Raw genomic sequence first — 20,394 nt, 5'->3', positions numbered from 1 at the left:
CCCGGCAGTGTCGCGGTAGTCTCGCGGTACTTGCTTGTCCCGCGGGAGTTCTTTTGAACGCTCTGGCGGTAACCCCGCCCTGGGTGCTCAGCCGCGGGCGGACCGGAGCCGGAGGCGGATTTGGAGTCTGGTCCCGCAGTCTGTCGGGGCCGCAGTACCCCTGTGCGGACGAAGCTCGTCCCAGCGGAGTCACGGCGCCATGGGGGCGGAGAAGAAGCTGCTGTCGGTTAAAGAGACCTTTCAGCTGGCGCAGCAGCCGCACCAGAACCAGGCGAAGTTCGAGGTGGCGCTGAGCCGCACCTACTGCAAGGTCAGCGCGGCCCCAGCCTCGGCCGCCATCCCCCCGCGCTCCCGGGACCCCCGAGTGGCCCTTGAGCGCACGCTACCCCTGACGGTCTTCGTAAGACGATTGTAGGGAATTTTGAATTTTAGTACCGTTTTACCTGGTTTACTTGTTTAGAGACCCATGTTGTATTTAATGATCATAGTCTTGTGTCTCTTTAGGTTAACAGCTCACGGACTTTTAACATACATCTTCATTTCATTAAACTAGGTTTAAAATACATATATAAGTACATATTTATGTTTCTGCCCTGTAATGATTTTAACAAAACACACTTTTAAATTCTTGACAAAATCAGTGCAAATAAGTGCATCTTTGTTACAAACCAGAGACTTTAAAGGTTGATATATTTATCGCCTTTTTTTTTTTTTTTTTTTTTTGGTAGACTATACCCAGTACCGGTGGTGGGGGTGGTGGGGAGGTTAGGGGGATGGGGGGGTGGAGGGTGGTGGTGGTGGTGACTCAGCTCTGGGCTTGAACTCACAACCCTGAGATCAAGACCCGAGCTGAGATCAAGAATCTGCCGCTTAACCAACGAGCCACCCAGGCGCCCGTATATTTATTGCCTTTTATTATGATTTTAAGAAATAGAAAAAAATGTTAGGTGCAGGAGTTTTTATTTTAACTCAGACTTCACACGACATGAATCAGTAAATATTTTACAAGCACTAACTACACAGAAGAAATGCTCCTTCCTAGTCCCCACCAGTACTGTCCCTCATAGTCTTCTACAGGTAACCATTTTTAAAAATTTTTTTTTAAATGTTTCTTTATTTTTGAGAGAGACAGAGACAATGCGAGTGGGTTAGGGGCAGAGAGAGAGGGAGACACAGACGCAGAAGCAGGCTCCAGGCTCTGAGCTGTCAGCACAGAGTCCGACGCAGGGCTTGAACTCGCAAGCTGTGTAGATCATGACCTGAGCGGAAGTCGGTGGCTCAACCGACTGAGCCACCCAGGCGCCCCTAAAGGTAACCATTTTTAATCAGTTTCTTGTTTATCCTTCCAGTCTTCATGCAAATACAAGCAAATATGACTATGCATGCTTATTTCCCTCCATTCTTTCTTCAATATTTTCTGCATTGTTTTGTACTTTGCTTTTTTCACTTAATAGTATATTCTGATATTCCTTATCACTGTCTAGTTACATTTCCTCTCTTTTTTTTCTTTTTCTTTTTTTAGCTGTGACATTCCATTTTGTGGACATACTCCAATTTATAGCCAATCCACTATATGTACACAGTTTCCAGCCTTTACATATTCAAAACAATTTTTTTTAATCTTTACACCCAAGGTGGGGCTCAAACTCACAACCCTGAGATCAAGAGCCCGTGCTCTGCGGACTGAGCCAGCCAGGTCCCCTAGAAACAATATTTTAATGAATACATGTCGTATCCTACATTTGCACTGCATTAACTGTCAGATTGTCTGAAGAGAACTGGGTCAAGTAGGAAATGCATTTTTTTTTTAAGTTTATTTATTTTGAGAGAGACAGAAGCAGCATAAGTGGGGTAAGGGCAGAGAGAGAGGAGAACGAGAGAATCCCAAGCAGGCTCCTCTTTGCCAGTGCAGAGCCCAACTGGTGGCTAGAGCTCAGGAAACCTTGAGATCCCGACGTGAGCTGAAATCGAGAGACAGAAGCTTAACTGACCGAGCCACCCACGTGCCCCTTATAGGAAAGGGATTTGTAAATGTGATAAGTACTGACAGCTGCCCTTCATAGAGTGGTCCATTCTACACTCCCAGCAGCCAAGGATGAGAGGTATTGCTTTTTTTTGTTTGTTTGTTTTGAGGAGGAGAAGGAGGTTTGGGAACCACTGGAATATAACCGAGAGGATGTTTTATGATAGAAAAGAAAATTGTAAGTGAAATCCTGAACAGTGTGGGAATATGAGTTACAATGATAAACAATTCATCAAAAAGAAAAGAAATTGCTGTATTATAGGAAAGCGTAATTGTAAAAGGCAGTGTTGAATTGACACCAGTGGGTTTTTTCTTTCCTTTTTTTAAAAAAATTTTTTTTTTAACATTTATTTATTTTTGATACAGAGAGAGACAGAGCATGAACAGGGGAGGGTCAGAGAGAGGGAGACACAGAATCTGAAACAGGCTCCAGGCTCTGAGTTGTCAGCACAGAGCCCGACACGGGGCTCGAACTCACGGACCAAGAGATCATGACCTGAGCCGAAGTCGGCAGCTTAACCGACTGAGCCACCCAGGTGCTCTCCTTTTTTTTTTTTTCTTTTTTTTTAACTGAACTGTATGTATCTTTCCTAAATAGATTGAAGGGTGTGTAGAAGAATCAAGAGAATCTTTTGTAATCAAAATCTGTGCTGCCTTGCTCCATAACAGAAATAAATCAAAAACAGGAGAGCAAGAGTAAATGATTATTCAAGGCTATCTTAATAATTTCTCCTGCTGGATAGGCATTTAAGAGTTATTAAAGAATAAAGATTTTAGTTTGGTGAGAAATTATTAATACCTTGGAGTCTTAGGTCAGTGCTAGGAATAAAGACTTAACAATGTAGTTTGAAGGATTGTTTTTATATTTCTGGGTATCAGTAAAACATTTTTTCAGGAGGCACGTGTTCATACCTTAAATACATTATGATAGTCTGTAAATATGAACCTGCAGAGGAGTGAGAAATACACTTTGTAGCAGTTTATTTTACTTTCATTTAGCCAAACTGAAGGCAGAAGAAGGAAGTGACATTTCAAGTTATTTTAATTGTTTTACTTTCTCTTGAAATCATTTTTTGTTAACATTTACAGTGAGTGTATGTATCATTTAAAAATTGGGTTTGGGATGCCTGTATGGCTCAGTTGGTTAAGTGTCCAACTCTTTTTTTTTTAAATTTTTTTTTTTTAACGTTTATTTATTTTTGAGACAGGGAGAGACAGCATGAACAGGGGAGGGTCTGAGAGTGGGAGACACAGAATCTGAAGCAGGCTCCAGGCTCTGAGCTGTCAGCACAGAGCCTGACGCGGGGCTCGAGCTCAAAGACGGAGAGATCATGACCTGAGCCGAAGTCCGCCGCTTAACCGACTGAGCCACCCAGGTGCCCCATGTCCAGCTCTTGATTTCAGCTCAGGTTCATGAGTTCGGCCCCGTGTTGGGCTCCTCCCTGACGACGCTGAGCCTACCTGGGATTTTTCTCTCTCTCTGTCTGCCCCTCCATGGATTGCTCTCTCTCAAAATAAATAAACTTAAAAAAATTAATGGGTTTAAAGCTTTAAAAGCTTATAACATTTATTTTTCGGTGTTTATTCTATTGTTGAGAGAGAGGACAAACCACAGAGGGGCAGAGAGAGAGGGAGACAGAGGATCCAAAGCAGGTTCGGCAATGACAGCAGCAAACCCAATGTGGGGCTCAAACTTACGAAACCACGAGATCATGACCTGAGCCAAAGTGGGACACTTAACTAACTGAGACACCCAGGCACCCCAAGAGCTTGCATAATTTAGAGAAAAGACAGCTCCCAGGGGTCTAAATTTATATGTGATGAGAAGTAAGTTCATGGTATATGTATATACACACACATATTTATGTCCTATGAAAGTTACCTTATAAATATTTTCTATGATAAAATATTATAACCAAAAGCCAATTTATTGTATAATACTAGGTTTAATTTATTTTGTTTACTTTTCTAATGCTACCTTATTTTTTTAAGTTTATTTATTTTGAGAGAGAGAAAGTGTGAGTGTGGGAGGAGTAGGGGTCACTCAATCTCATAGAGCACAGAGCCTGATTCATGAACCATGAGATCATGTGCTGACAGCAAGAGTCGGCTGCTCAATGCACAACCGACTGAGCCACCCAAGCACCCCTGTAATGCTAGCTTTAATTTAAAAAACTTAGGAACCAGTTTGAGGCAAATATATTTAAATGAGTACTTAAGAAGATCAAAGACTTTTTTTTGATCCAAAAATTATTGCATTCTTGTTATTTGGCAAATATTATTTCAGGTAAAGGTTATTTTGAGACTCTATTAAATATATATTTAGTAAACCTATGCATGAAATTAACATAACTTTTTTTGCATGAATTATGGCTTCCTTATGAATTATTATTAAATTCTGGAATTCTGAACCTGGGGAAAATCAAATGGTTGTCATTATAATGCCACCTGGGAATAATTTGATTTATGTATTTTTTTCAGGACTGAGGCAAATAGCAATGAAGTTGGGTTTTTAGTGTGCCAGATTGTAAGTAAATTCTTGGGAAATAAGCTGGAAAAAGGACAGATTGGTAATGTTTTGTGCATAAAAAGAATGAAGCTCTTATTAGGCTAAAAGATTAGATGTGAGGATACAGGCAATCCCAGCTCTTTCAAGACTTAGAACATTTGGGTAACGATTGCCCCATGGTTAAAGGTATGTGCTACTTCACGGTGTCTTATTGATTTTAAATGCACGTAGTTGAATTTTTCCTTATTAAATATATAATATATAAGTGAGAGAAGAGAGTGTGTGATACATGCATATACCTCATTTAAAGATACATTGTTTCAGGGGCACCTGGGTGGCTCAGTCAGTTAAGCATCTGACTTCGGCTCAGGTCATGATCTCATGGTTCCTGAGTTTGAGACCCTCATCGGGCTCTGTGTTGACAGTTCAGAGCCTGGAGCCTGTTTTGGATTCTGTGTCTCCTTCTCTCTCTCTCTCTCTCTCTCTCTGCCCCACCCTGGCTTGCACTGTCTGTCTGTCTCTCTCTGTCTCAAAAATAAATAAACATTAAAAAAATAAAGATACAGGGGCACCTGGGTGGCTTAGTCGGTTAAGTGTCTGACTTCAGCTCAGGTCATGATCTCAAGGTCTGTGAGTTCAAGCCCTGCATCGGGCTCTGTGCTGACAGCTCAGAGCCTGGAGCCTGCTTCAGATTCTGTGTCTCCCTCTCTCTCTGCCTCTCCCCAACTCATGCTCTCTCTCTAAAATAAATAAAAAACTTGAAAAAAAATAAAAAAAAATAAAGATACATTATTTCAATAGCAATATTGAAAATTTTTTTTAACGTGTATTTATTTAATCTCTACACCCAACATGGGGCTCAAACTCACTACCCCAAGATCAAGGCGTCCCCTCTCCTTTATTTTTAAAGTCAATTGCAATCCTTTGATACCAACTTGGTATCCTATAATGTAAATCTAACTAGAGCAGAGCCACAGGTCAAGCAAGGGCTCAATCCCACAAGACTGCCCTGACTTAGGACACCAGCCACAAATCTCTGGTATCCCCAAACTGCTTCCACTTCTATGTAGCTAACTGCAAATTTTGGGGATGCCCATGACCACCACACCCCTTCCCCAGGTATGAAAATTCTCTAGAATGACTGACAGAATTTGGGAAAGTGATGTACTTACTATTACAGTTTTATTGTAAAGGATGCAGTGAAACAGCCAAATGGAAGAGATCTGTAGGGCAAGGTAAGGGAGGCATGGGGGTGCAGAACTCCCATGACCTGTCTGGGTATGCCACTGTCCCGGCCTGTCTCTGTATCCACCAACCTGGAAGCTTGAGCCTAGTTGTTTCAGGGTTTTTTATGAGATTTCATTGAGTAGATATGTTTGATTAAATAATTGACTATTTGAACTCAATCTCTAGTTCCTCTCCCCTACTTGGAAAAAGGGTGATGGGCCTGAAAGTTCCTGCCCTGTAATCACCTGATTGTTTTTCAGCTGACCAGTTTCCATCCTGAATCTAAGGTCCTCATATGCCCAACCCCTGCTCGAGTCCCCTCATTACCATAAACTCACATAAAGTTGAAAGGGACTCCAGAATAACAAGACATTCCTATCTCTCAGGAAATGCCAAGGTTTTTTGAGCTCCAAACCAGGAATTAAGATCAGATACATTTTTTATTACTCCATGAAAGAATAATAAAATGAACACATATACCTAACATCTAAGTTAAATGGAATGCTGAGGTACCTTTGTAAGTTTCTTATGCCTTTTTCTGAATGTATTCCCCCTTCTTTCCTTCCCAGAGGAAACCCTATCGTGAATTTTGTGTTACTAATTACCTTTTCTTTTCTTTCTTTTTTTTTTTTTTTGGTGGGAGTTTCTCTTTATTTTAATTTTTATTTATTTTTTTAATTTACATCCCAGTTAGCATATAGTGCAACAATGATTTTAGAAGTAGATTCCTTACTACCCCTTACCCATTTAGCCCCTCCCTCTCCCACAACCCCTCCAGTAACCCTCTGTTTGTTCTCCATATTTAAGAGTCTCTTATTTCCCCCCACCCCCGTTTTTATATTATTTTTGCTTCCCTTCCCTTATGGTCATCTGTTTTGTATCTTAAAGTCGTCATATGAGTGAAGTCATATATTTGTCTTTCTCTAATTTTGCTTAACATAATACCCTCTAGTGCCATCCATGTAGTTGCAAATGGCAAGATTTCATTCTTTTTGATTGCTGAGTAATACTCCATTGTATGTATACCACATTTTTATCCATCCATCCATTGATGGACATCTGGGCTCTTTCCATACTTTGGCTATTGTTGATTGGCTTTCTTTTCTTTAGAGTTTACTTTATTTTAGTTTTAAGGCTACGTAGATGTATCCCCCAAATAAGTACTTATCTTTGCCTTTTTTCACCTTAATATAAATGGAGTTATATTACATATACACTTTTGTAACTGCTTTTTTTTCCACTTAATACTCTTTGTAAGAATCTGAAGTGCAAATTTATGCATGTAGCTATAGCTCCTTCTTGTTCACTACTAGATGGTACAGCATTTCGTTTTAGAAAGAGGGCACACTTGGGGCACCTGGGTGGCTCAGTCAGTTAAGTGTCTGACTTCGGCTCTGGTCATGATCTCGTGGTTCGTGGGTTCAAGTCCCACATCGGGCTCTGTGCTGACAGCTCAAAGCCTGGAGCCTGCTTCAGATTGTGTGTCTCTCTCTGCCCCTCCCCCACTCACACTCTGTCTCTCTCTCTCTCTCTCTCTAAAAAATAAATAAACATTAAAAGAAAATTTAGAAAGACAGCACACTTGAATTATCCAGTCTGTTTAGTATTATGAACTAAACTGCCATCAGCATGCTCAAACATGTGCTAAAATTTCTCTGGCTGATAATGCCTAGAGGTAGTGTTAGGGACTGAACTGTGTGTCTCCCAAATTCATATGTTGAAGCCCTAACTCCCGATATCTAAGAATGGGACTGTATGTGGAGATAGGGTCTTTAAAGAAATAATTAAGTTCAAATAAGGCCTTTGAGACGGGGCCCTAATCCAGTCTGACTTGTGTTTTGATAACAGAAGGCAGTTAGAACATACAGAGAACTCATGGAGAGAGGAAAGGCCGTTTGAGGACACTGGAAGAAGGCACGTACAAGCCAAGGAAAGGGCCCTCAGGAGGACCCGGACCTGCTGAAGTTTGATCCTCAGATGTCCAGCCTCCAAAACCAAGAAAATAACTGTCTGTTGTTTAAGCCATCTCGTCTGTAGTACTTTTGTTATGGCAATTCTGGTAAACAAATACAGGTACAAATGCTAGATGGCAGTGTGTCGCTGTGCAGCTTACCTAGTGGTGCTCACGTGTTTTGCTAAAGTAATTGGACCAATTTGCAATCCTACTGTCAGAATTCTGTTTTTCTTTCTAAGTTTGTTTATTTTGAGGGAAAGAGAGCGCAAGTTGGGGAAAGGCAGATAGGGGGGGAGAGAGAGAGAGAGAGAGAGAGAGAGAGAGAGAATCCCAAGAAGGCTCTGCACTGGCAGCACAGAGCCCAATGAGGGGCTCAAACTCAAGAACCGTGAGATCATGACCTGAGCCGAAATCGAGTTGAACCCTTAACCGACTGAGCCACTCAGGTGTCCCTCCTCTTATTTCTTTTTGTACTAGTATGGTTTGTTTCCCATTTTACTTTCTTTGTCCTATAAATATTAGGTGTAGTTAATACTAATTTGAAGAAAATGAGTTATGTAACAAAATATAAGAAAACTAGAGGGAAGTCACATTCTTCTACAGCTTATATAACTGAACAGATGCTTTGAAGTCAGTGATGTGAAAAAATCTTCTATAAGCCTGGTTACACTTCACTGAACTATCTTAGAGTTGCTTCATCTGTCTGATATGTAAAAGTAGCCTGCAGTGGCAGACTCACTGTTTTCTTTTTTAGTAACTCCCAGTGAACTCATGGAATTTGCAAAAACAATGGTTGTAGGTATATGACAAATTAATTCATCATTAAGCGCCATTACCTTGATTATTTCCTAACACAATAGAAATATGTAAGCTGATAGAACAGAAGGTTATATCACTGAAAAGTTTCATGCAATGATCCCTTTGTAAGAAAAAAATGTCCCATGCAATTTCACTAATGTGTAAATACAACAGAGAAATAATCCCAAATAAACACAATGCAAATAAAAACTGGGCGACATTTTATTTAATGTGATGAGTGTGCTGTCTTTAGGAGTTCGTTCCAGTTGGATACACAAGGGTAATTCTCACATGCCTGATACACTATTAACCCTGTTTCTTTTGTTTTTAATTGGATTAACTATTTAAAACCATTAATAAGTAGTGCTATAGTAATTCTGTTTTTTTAATGGGCAGTCTTCATTCAAAAGAATGATAAAGCTAATGTCTCATAATCATTGTTCAGTGTTTATGAAAAGTGTTAATGTTTTATGTTCTTCTCGAGTATAATTGATTTTCTGATTCAGAGTTTTAGAAAGCAAGTGAATCTATCCAGATATTTTTCTTGAATGTATCAAAGGTTTGTTTGTGTGTGTGTTTGTTTGTTTCTGAGGCATGATGGTTAAAAGTTTGAGACAGGACACTAACAATAAAAAATAGACAAAATATTTGAAACACTGTTTTTCAAGATATGAGGCAACGAAGGATGTGAGCCCTCGTGGAGAGGAAGCAAGGTGAGTTCTATGATTGCCCCAGCTTACTGCCTTGGGAGAGTTTCTAGGCCACTGCACAGGGAGGGGGGAAACAGAGACAGCCTGGTGAAATCTTAGGAAACAGAGCTGAGAGTCCTTGTAGAGTTTGCAGCAGAGACCATTAGAGGGAAGAGAGCTGCACAGAAACAGCTCTAGAAATCTGGAAGGACTCTTCTTGAGTTTTTAGGTGAGTACTAATCAGCATATGCAGCTGAGGAAAAAACCACCCTAAAGTAATAGAGCAGCTCAAAGGTCTGGGAATAATGTCTGTTCCTACAAGACAGACTGGAAAAGAAAACCTCATCATTCTCAGGGCATTGGGTAGAGTACACAGAAAGGTTTCACCTCCGTTGTGGGGAGTAATTAGTCCTAGGCTGAGCACTGTTCTGTCTTGCCTTGCGTTTAAAGCAGGACCTGAAAGCATCAGATTATTTCCAAGGAACTGTACCAGAGCAAAGATTTGTAGAAATAAAAAAATATCTAGTACCCAGAAAGATAAAATTCCTAATGTTTAGCATCCAGTCAAAAACTACCAAAGATGTAAATAAGTAGGAAAATAGGACCCATGATGAGTCAAATCAGTTGAAACTGACAAGTATGTTAGAATTTGCAGACATTATATTGTAACTATTCCATTTGTTCAAAAATCAAGTAGAGACATGGAAGATGGAAAGACACCAACCAAACTTCTAGAAAGAAAGTATAATATGTGAAATATAAAACACCGGTTGGAATAAATGGCAGATTTGATATTGCAGCAGAAAAAAATTAATGAGTTTGAAGACCTACCAATGGAAACAATGCAAGATAACAGAAATTTTTAAAAGCATCCAATATGTTGTATAGACTAAGGTGTGGGGAAGGAATTTGAAGAACCTATTTGAAGAAATGATAGCTAAAAAGTATTTAAATTTTGATGAAAACCATAAACCCACAGATTCAAGAACAATGAATCCCAAGGACAAGAAGTATGCAAAAAAGTTCACCAAGGCACATCATAATTGTTTAATACCAATGAGAGATTAAAAAAAAAAAGTGAGAGAGACAAGAGGATAAAGGCACTATTTGCAAGTAACTTGGAAACAGTTAAAAGACGAGGATGAAATCAGATTTCTTTCAGGAAACAAATTGTAAAAGTCAGTATACATGATGTATTAGGAAAAGCCCTGTCAACCTACAATTCTATGCCCAGAGAAAGAATATTTAAAGATAAGTATTTAAGTGTTTAGGTAAAACATAAGATTTATTTAAAATCTCTTTAAAACAGGGGCGCCTGGGTGGCTGAGTTGGTTAAGCGTCCGACTTTGGCTCAGGTCATGATCTCATGGTCCATGAGTTCAAGCCCCACGTTGGGCCCTGTGCAGACAACTCAGAGCCTGGAGCCTGCTTTGGATTCTGTGTCTCCCTCTCTCTCTGTCCCTACCCTGCTCGTGCTCTGTCTCTCTCTGTCTCAAAGATAAATAAACATTTAAAAATAAATAAATAAATAAATAAAAATAAAATATCTTTAAAACAAAGGCAAAATACTTTTCCAGACTAAAGCTGAAAGAATTCATCACTAGCAGATCTATTAGACAAGAAATGTTAAAGGAAGTCAAGTCTTTCAGGCAGATGGATATACACTGGAGACCAAAAAACTAGTCTGTGGCTTGTTATTTAAGCTTTAAGCTTAGAATGGATTGCACATTTTTTAAGCGCCCCAGTATGGTGACAATTATTGGAGCCTGGTATTAGGTACATGAGGGTGTTCATTATACTATTGTCTATTCTTACGTTGGATTTTCCACAAGTTTTTTTTTTTTTTTAATTTACATTACCCAACAATATATTATCTCCTGTAAATAAATCCAATTAAGTTTTGTACAGTGTTTTATTTATTTATTTATTTATTTATTTATTTAGTGCCTTTGTTCCTCATTTTATTTTATTTTATTTGGCATTTTTAAAATTTATTTTTTTAATTTGCATCCAAGTTAGTTAGCATATAGTACAACAATGTTTTCAAGAGTAGATTCCTTAATGGCCCTTACCCATTTAGCCCCTCCCTCTCCCACAACCCTTCCAGTAACCCTCTGTTCTCCTTCTTTAAGAGTCTCATGTTTTGTCCCCCTCCCTGTTTTTATGTTCTTTTTGCTTCCCTTCCCTTATGTTCATCTGTTTTGTATCTTAAAGTCTTCATATGAGTGAAGTCATATGATATTTGTTTTTCTCTATCTAATTTGACTTAGCATAATACCCTCTAGTTCCATCCACGTAGTTGCAAATGGCGAGATTTCACCCTTTTTGATTGCTAAGTTATACTCCATTGTACATATATACCACATCTTTATCCATTCATCCATGGATGGACATTTGGGCTCCTTCCATACTTTGGCTATTGTTGATGGTGCTGCTATAAACATGGGGGTGCATGTGTCCCTTCGAAACGGCACACCTGTATCCCTTGGATAAATGCCTAGTAGTGCAATTGCTGGGTGGTAGGGTAGATCTATTTTTAGTTTTTTGAGGAACCACCATACTGTTTTCCAGAGTGGCTGTACCAGTTTGCATTCCCACCAGCAATGCAAGAGAGATCCTCTTTCTCCGCATCCTCGCCAACATCTGTTGTTGCCTGAGTTGTTAATATTAGCCATTCTGACAAGTGTGAGGTGGTATTGTGCAATGTAATATTTAAACGACATAGATCTGTACTAACTGATCTTGCTACATATATCAAAGTGTTATGCAATTTGTTCTCATCAAATTGGATTTTGAAATCTACAGACTACAGTAAGAACTATTGCTTCTAATTGTTATAAGATAGTAAATAAGCTGTGCTGTCTGCAGAGATTTTAATTAATTAGCTGAGACTTAAAGGTATACATACTGTATCCAAATATGATCAAAGAAATCATGTGAGTCTCTTTCTTTTGTCTCACAATATGCTTTCATGATGATAGTAAAGTTTCATCAGTAACAATGGTGGACTAAGAAATTAGACTGGGGACTTGAATGTATTTTTCTCCTTTTCTTCATCAATAATTTTAGCTTGTTTCCAAGTAGCTTTTTGATTGTAAAGATCTTATGCTTTCATTTTTAAGGTAGCAATTATTTGATAAGCCCACAAATTAAATTATCTTTATTATAATCTTCTGTACTTTTTTTTTCTTTTTAGAATGTAGCTTGAATGACGGCACCTGGCTGGCTCAGTTGGTGGGGCATGTTACTCTTCATGCCAGGGTTATGAGTTTGAGCCCCACACTGGGTATAAACACTGCTTAAAAATAAAAAAAATTTAAAAAAGGAAGAAGAAGAATGTAACTTCGATGAAGTAAAGCTTTGCTGTTTAAACATTTTTGGTGGTGTCTGAGTGGCTCAGTCGGTTGAACATCCAACTCTTGGTTTCAGCTCAGGTTATGATCTCACAGTTCGTAGGTTTGAGTCTTGTGTATCAGTGCAGAGCCTGCTTGAAATTCTCTCTCTGTCGCTCTCTCTCTCTCTCTCTCTCTCTCTCTCTCTCTCTCTCTGCCCTTCCCTGCTTGCACTCGCACACATACCCTCTCTCAAAAACAAATAAGCTCTGTTAAAAGATTTAAAAAATAAACACTTTTCTCCATATAGTCATTACCTTACATTCCAGGTTCAGCCAATGTTCAGTTGAATGTTCAACTCAGCGTTCAGGTTGAGCTCGAATACTGTTTTCACTTCACACTTAAAAAAAAAATTATGAACTTTTTAAAAAGTAATCTCAAAAAACAAAAAATAATCTCTACATCCAACATGGGGTCGAACTCACGACCCCAAGATCAAGAGTCACACACTCTACCAACTGAGCCAGTCAGACATTCCTTCACTTCATACTTTTTTATTATTTTTTAAATATAGTTTATATGCAGTTTGTATATATCTGCAATTTGTATTAGTTTGGTTAAAATGTTACAATTTACAAAGTTGAAAATGTCCTACTACATAGTTTCTGACAAATGGACTGAACATCTGTAGCTGAAAATCTTGATACTTCCTGTCTGTAGCAGATGAAATTCCTTCACACATTAAGCCACAAATAATTGGAATATATTAGCCAAACATTTTGTACAATTATGAGCTTTCCCAGTAAAGCAATAGTTAAGGTGACCATCTTATACCAGGAAAGCAAAAGAGAAGTCAGCAATCAAACCATCCTAGCGATTCATGTTTTATTACATCCTTTCCATTGGTTGTTTCTTTTTTTTTTTTTTTTATGTTTATTTATTTTTGACAGAGAGAAAGAGAGACAGAGCATGAGTGGGGGAGGGACAGAGAGAGAGACACAGAATCCGAAGCAGGCTCCAGGCTCTGAGCTGTCAGCACAGAGCCCAACGCGGGGCTGGAACTCACAGACCGTGAGATCATGACCGGAGCCAAAGTCGGACGCTCAACCGACTGAGCCACCCAGGCGCCCCTACCTGATTGTTTCTTATAACAGTTGCTACGATTGATGATGGTATTTGTGGCAACAGGCAATAGTCCTTGCTCAGACTTTAAGCAAGTTGCTCTGGCATTTTCTATTAAAAAGGTTTGCTGGTTTCAATTCACAATTGGCTTGTGACCTGTTGTTTAAAAAAGCACTATACTGGGGCGCCTGGGTGGCTCGGTCGGTTAGGCATCCGACTTCGGCTCAGGTCATGATCTCACGGTCCGTGAGTTCGAGCCCCACGTCGGGCTCTGTGCTGACAGCTCAGAGCCTGGAGCCTGTTTCAGATTCTGTGTCTCCCTCTCTCTCTGCTCCTCCCCTGTTCATGCTCTGTCTCTCTCTGTCTCAAAAATAAATAAACGTTAAAAAAAAAAAAATTTAAAAAAAAATAAATAAATAAAAATAAAAAAGCACTATACTATGCCATTTAATTTGCATTTAGAGGCAATATGAAATATTGCTTAGTCTCATTTGAATGCAATCATGAGTCTTTCCAGATTTATGTGTCAGATAGGAGAATATTCCTACTTAGTATGTAACTCATAAAGAATACAAGTTGTTTAATATGTGATAAAACTTCCATCTTTACAAATATTGAATTCCTGGGCACCTGGGTAGCTCTGTTGGTTAAGCGTCCGACTTCAGCTCAGGTCATGATATCACGGTTCATAAGTTCAAGGCCCACATCGGGCTCTGTGCTGACAGCTGGGAGCCTGCTTCAGATTCTGTCACCCTCTCTCTCTGCCCCTCCCCCTCCCGCTCACACTTTCTCTCTCTCTCTCTAAAAAAATAATAAAAATTAAAAAAAAAAACAAATGTCGAATTTCTGTAGAATATGTCGTGTTATGCTAGGCACTTTTACTGTGTTTTCTCAGGGATTGCTATAAAGGTTAAAGATCTTGCCCATTAGCATATGGTTATTTAGTGAAAGAACCAAAGAATAGAACCTAAGTACTGTGACATGTATTCAAGTGTCCTTTACACCTACCATGATTCAAATCATTAAGCATGGGATAAAATTTCATGACTTTTTTTGAAATTTCATGATTAATAGTTGCAATTTGTAATAGTACAATAATGCAGTTTATAATTTTTCACATTAAACTGGAACGTATTCAACAACTGGTAATTTCTTTTTAAATGAATCTTAATTAATACCAGTGAACTGAAAACACAACCAATGTTTGAAAACTCTGATCCAGTTAGCAGTTTGGGTGAGTTTTCTCCATTGATACCTAATGTTTAATAGGCTCCAGTTTCATAAAAATAAAACCAACAACAAATACCTCATATATTTAGAATCTGAAAAGTCAAGTCAATCTAAAAGATTTGCATTACATGAACGAGATAACTAAATGGTCTCTTTTTTTTTGTTGTTGTTTTTTCAATCCAAAGTGTGCTTATTGGGATATTTTCCCACTCATCTTGATTCGGGATGCTTTTAGTGCTGCTTCCGTCTGAAGGAGCATCCTTCTGTAAGTCTTGTTTTTCCTTCTGCAGGCTGGCAGGGGACAGTGGAGTGGCCAACACACAAAACTACTGTTTGTGCATGGCTAAAGATGATGGTCATTTTGGCATTTCATGCCCATGAAGTAGGAGGTGGGGCTCTGCCCCAGGCGCTTCTTCTGTGCTTCCTCTTCTCTTCCAGGGAGGAGTGGAGGACCCTTTGCAAGGGTCATGTTCTCGTGGGGAGGTCATCACTGCCGGATAAATGGTCTTTCTAGAAAGAGTGTGTCAATAGGCGCTTGCAATCCGGTCTCCAGTAGGTCACGAGAAAACTGAATCAGCTTCCCCTTGCTTCAGCCGAAGGGTTTGGCATGTGGTCTTGCGCACTTCACTTGTGACCCAGATTCCTTTGGAGGGGTGCTTTGGAGAACATCCCTGCATTTTATCCTGTAGTCCCCAGAGTCCTGGCAACAGTCAAATGCATCTCAGCTGAGAGCCCACGATCTTTGTTTTTGTTTTTTCCTGAAATGCCAGAATTTCCGTGTAGTTGTAGATTTAGGGCCAGTGAGTCTCATCTCATCCAAAGTTGTGCTGCTTTCCTCAGATGAACTCTGGCTCTTCTCAAGTGGCATATAAATTATTTTTACTACGTTTAAAAACATTGATTGAGATTTTCGTACGCACAGAGCTCCGTGCTAACCAGTGGGGTTGCTGAGGGTTGTGGGGAGGGAGAGACAGATGTAGCTTGGCATGTATGTTCCCTGTGGTCACTCTGTGACTCATATCGTATACACCTAGCATACTGCCAGGGTGGCCCCACAGAAGTTTGACCAGATTTGCCGAGGTCACTTAAATAAGGCAGACCATCCGAAGGGAAAAAGAAATGAGTTGGACCAATACAAAACCATTGTTGCAGGGAAGGAGGGATTCGAACATGATGGTATGGCTGTACCTCAAATTTGTCCTGGCTCAGACCCCTGACAGATCTCATGCCCAGGGAGCTAGAGGGCTCTGTGTGAAAGCTCTTGCACGAAACTCACGAGGCTGAAGCCAACCCTCCTTTAACATCATTTCACAGGGAAGAAAGCCATTCTGTACCACTGTGGCACCTAAGCTCATGATGATGATCAGCACACGGGACCCCGAGGATGAACGGGAGAACCGCAGTGGCTCGTTTGTCATGCGAGGCAGCGGCCTAGCTACAGTGGGAGAGAATCTGCTCCTGAGCGTGTCAGAAACATCCCTGGGGAGTCCAAAGTTCTTGGTAGCAATGGTGGATTTTGCTAAAGCTGCAGTTCCTGCACCTGCTGGAGGAGCCATGAATCGTTAAGGTTCTTATGTTAACGATATTGTGACCTCCTTTGTACCTGTGGGCTCTTGGGGAGATATGGTTATATAAAGATGAACAAAAGTGTCCCTACTTTCTATCTTTTTTAATTTCTTTTTCAAATATATTTTGAGATATAGATAGAATGAGAGCAGGGGAGGAGCAGAGAAAGAGAGAGAGAGAGAGAGAGAGAGAGAGAGAGAGAGAGAGAGAACCCCAAGCAGCCTCTTCACTGTCAGTGCAGAGCCTGATGCAGGGCTTGAACTCACAAACTGGGAGATCATGACCTGAGCTGGAGTTGGACACTTAACTGACTGAACCATCCAGGCATCCCAAATGTCCCTACTTTCAAAGAGGGCTCACTTTAGTGGGGAAACAAGAGATGCTCATATCAACAGGAATGCGCTGGGTTCCTCACCAAACAACACATTCTGTAGAAACTGCTGTTAAATGTTTTGAACTAATGGGGAGTCATTTATCCGATCTATGTTTTAGAAAAACTTCTGACTAGCTGGTTTGGAGGAAGGATTGAATGAGAAGAAGCTAAAATCAAGGAAACCGGTAGTTTGATCAGAGGGCCAGTGGGGCCCAAACTAGTCTGTATCAGTGTGAACAGAGCAGAGGGGATGAGAGATGTTTAAGAGGACTATGTGGGAGCACCTGGCTGACCCAGTAGGTGAAAAGCATGCACTCTTGATCTTGGGGTCTGGTTCAAGCCCCATGTTGGGCATAGATACTACTTTTAAAAATAAAATTAAAGGGCTCTGAACTGTCAGCATGGAGTCTGACACTGGGCTCGAACTCACAAACCATGAGATCATGGCCTGAGTCAAAGACACTAAACTGACAGAGCCACCCAGGCGCCCCAGCATCCAGCTTTTCATTTCGGCTCAGGTTGTGATCACGTGGTTTGTGGGATGGAACCCCCATATCAGCCTCTGCACTGACAGTAAGGAGCCTGCTTGGGATTCTCTCTCTCCCTCTCTCTCTCTCTCTCTCTGCCCCTTCTCTGCTCACAAGCATGTGCCCACGTGCTCTCCCTCTCTCAAAATAAACTTAAAAAAAAGATTCATACATCTTTAAAAAAGTAAAAGTAATCTCTGCACCCAACATGGGGCTCAAACTCATGACCCCAAAATCAAGAGTCGCAGGCCCCACAACCTGAAACAGCCAGGTGCCCCTAGAGGCAGTATTTTGCACACTAAAAGATACGAGTTCTGGGACTAGACTGCCTAGATTTGAAACTTGGCGCCACGGATGGGAATGCCTTGGGCAAATCATGTATCCTGTCCATCTCAGTTCTTTCATCTGTGAAATGGGGATGGTAATAGTGCCTACACTCATACAGTCATTCTGTGTGAATAGATCTAACTGAATACCAAAAAAGTCCTTAGAAGAGTGCCTTGTGCCGAGGTTTGTTTGCTATCGTTATTCTAGGTAGGGTAACTAGGTGAACAGCAATAAAAGTTACTGAAATGAAAATACAGAGGATTGGCAAACTCAGAGGACAGAGAAAATGGTGAGTTCACTCTTGGGACATACTGAATCTGGTGTTCCTGACCCAGATAGTCACATAGTGTTAGAAATGAGCAGGTTTTTCCTTTAGGGCTGATTTACTGTGTTGGTGGTAAGTGAGAAAATAGACCAGCTGGGATTTGAACCAAAGCTGGTGTGCTGAACCACTACAATGACTTGAACCATTTTGAAACCTCTGGCCCCTGAGTAGCTAAAATGAACAACTCAGGAAACTACAGATACTGGCAAAGATGTGGAGAAACCGGAACCCTCTTGCACTGTTGGTGGGAATGCAAACTGGTGCAGCCACTCTGGAAAACAGTGTGGAGGTTCCTCAAAAAATTAAAAGATCTACCCTATGACCCAGCAATAGCACTGCTAGGAATTCACCCAAGGGATACAGGAGTGCTGATGCATAGGGGCACTTGTACCCCAATGTTTACAGCGGCACTTTCAACAATAGCCAAATTATGGAAAGAGCCTAAATGTCCATCAACTGATGAATGGATAAAGAAATTGCGTTTATGTATACAATGGAATACTACTTGGCAATGAGAAAGAATGAAATATGGCCTTTTGTAGCAACGTGGATGGAACTAAAGAGTGTTATGCTAAGTGAAATAAGTCAGGCAGAGAAAGACAGATACGATATGTTTTCACTCTTATGTGGATCCTGAGAAACTTAACAGAAGACCATGGGGAAGGGGAAGGGGGAAAAACATTACAGAGAGGGAGGGAGGCAAACCATAAGAGACTCTTAAATACTGAGAACAAACTGAGGGTTGATGGGGGGTGGGGGAGAGGGGAAAATGGGTGATGGGCATTGAGGAGGGCACCTGTTGGGATGAGCACTGGGTGTTGTATGGAAACCAAGTTGACACTGAATTATATTTAATAATAATAATAAAAACTCTGGCCCCTGACATCTCTTAATACTAGAGTGTATTAAGATATGGCATCCTATTTTATACACTGTTCGATGTTTAATAATAAGAATACCTATCAGGGCACCTAGATGGCTCAGTCGGTTGAGCATTTGACTTGATTTGGGCCCAGGTCATGATCCTAGGTTGTGGGGTTGAGCTCTGAGTTGGGCTCCACGCTGAGCATGGGGCTTACTTAAGATTCTCTCTCTCTTTCTCTCTCTCTCTCTCTCTCTCTCTCTCTTTCTCCCTCTCCCTCCCTCTGCCCCTGTACCCCGCTTGCACTCTCTCTCTCTCTCAAATAAAAATTAAAATAAGAATACCTATCATTTACTGGATGGCTATTATGTATCAGGCATTACACATATATTGTCTTCAGTCTTCACAATACCCCATCAACGTGTCATAAGCAATATTTTAAAGCAGTGGAAACTAGGGCTCAGAGATGTTCAGAAACTTGCCTATAGTTGTACAACTTCTAAGCAGCAGAGGAAAGATTTGAGCTCAGTTCTGTTTATTCCCCAAGTTTGTACTATTTCTATAGTAATCTATCTTCCAAATTTGGCTCTATTACATTTAATGTATCATGTCATGTTTTGCAAATGATACTATGAGTTCCATGAATTCTATAACCACCTTATCAGGGTTGAAAAACAGTTTTAGTTATAGAAGCATAGTAACTGGAATAGCATTTCTCAAACTTTAGTTACATAAGAATCATATACAGAACCTGAGTCCTTGCCCCAAATGTACTGAATCAAATGTCCAAGGGTGACTCTTAGAAATCAGGTCTTTTTTTTTTTTTAATTTTTTAATGTTTATTTTTGAGAGAGAGAGAGAGGCAGAGCACAAGTGGGGAAGGGGCAGAGAGAGATGGAGGCACAGAATCCAAAGCAGGTCCAGATTCTGAGCTGTCAGCACAGAGCCCCATGAGGGGCTTGAACCCGCAAACTGTGAGATCATGACCCGACCTGAAGCCTGAGACTCTACCCTGACACTCTGCCGATTGAGCCACCCAGGCGCCCCTGGAAATCAGGTCTTTAAAAGAACCTGATGTGATTCCAATGTAGGTTCTCCTAGGACCATATTTTGAGGAACACTAAGGATGGGGCTGGTTCAGGTGCTCGTGGCTCTCCGAGTGAAGTCTTACGGCACTTACATTGCCAATACCATACAGAGTATCACCTCCTAGTTATTATTTCAGATCTTCTATTATTAATCTAGCTGAGAGCAAGCACTTAGCTAAGAACCTTGAAGCAGTGTGCACTCTGCCTCCTGTTCTGCCATGTATCATTTCCCACTCTCTGCACCCCTTTCCTCTGTTGAAATTCCCAGCAAAGCTGCATGGAAGGACTTGTATTTCACAGAAAATAAAGTGTGATAGTTGTACAAGAGGAAGAGCATTGTGGTGTGGTGAAAGCATCAGACCCGGCTGCAAACCCTACTTCTGCCTCTCCAAACTTTAGTTTCAGTAAAATTGGGTTGGCGTAACCTACTTCACAATGTTGT

The 20,394-nt window shown here is 40.5% G+C and overlaps 1 protein-coding gene across 1 annotated transcript; it reads left to right on the top strand.

The window, feature by feature from the left end:
• The first annotated feature begins 88 nt into the window (after nucleotides 1–88).
• Nucleotides 89–16,497, top strand: LOC144616200 (uncharacterized). Its single transcript, XM_078446253.2, has 2 exons — nucleotides 89–310; nucleotides 16,199–16,497. Exons 1-2 carry the CDS (start codon nucleotides 200–202, stop codon nucleotides 16,448–16,450), a joined length of 363 nt encoding a protein of 120 aa, XP_078302379.2. The 5' UTR covers nucleotides 89–199; the 3' UTR covers nucleotides 16,451–16,497.
• The last annotated feature ends 3,897 nt before the right edge of the window (nucleotides 16,498–20,394 follow it).

Source organism: Panthera onca, chromosome B1 (genome assembly GCF_046562875.1).
Source record: "Panthera onca isolate mPanOnc1 chromosome B1, mPanOnc1 haplotype 2, whole genome shotgun sequence".
NCBI lineage: Eukaryota > Metazoa > Chordata > Mammalia > Carnivora > Felidae > Panthera > Panthera onca.
This window is presented reverse-complemented; position numbering and strand designations above follow the sequence as displayed.

What these genes read in the sequence shown, in the direction of transcription:
- LOC144616200 (XM_078446253.2), top strand. Translation starts at nt 200, where the DNA reads ATGGGGGCGGAGAAGAAGCTGCTGTCGGTTAAAGAGACCTTTCAGCTG. An exon ending in TGAGCCGCACCTACTGCAAG is followed by an intron (nt 311 to 16,198) that starts GTCAGCGCGGCC and finishes ATCATTTCACAG; the next exon opens with GGAAGAAAGCCATTCTGTAC.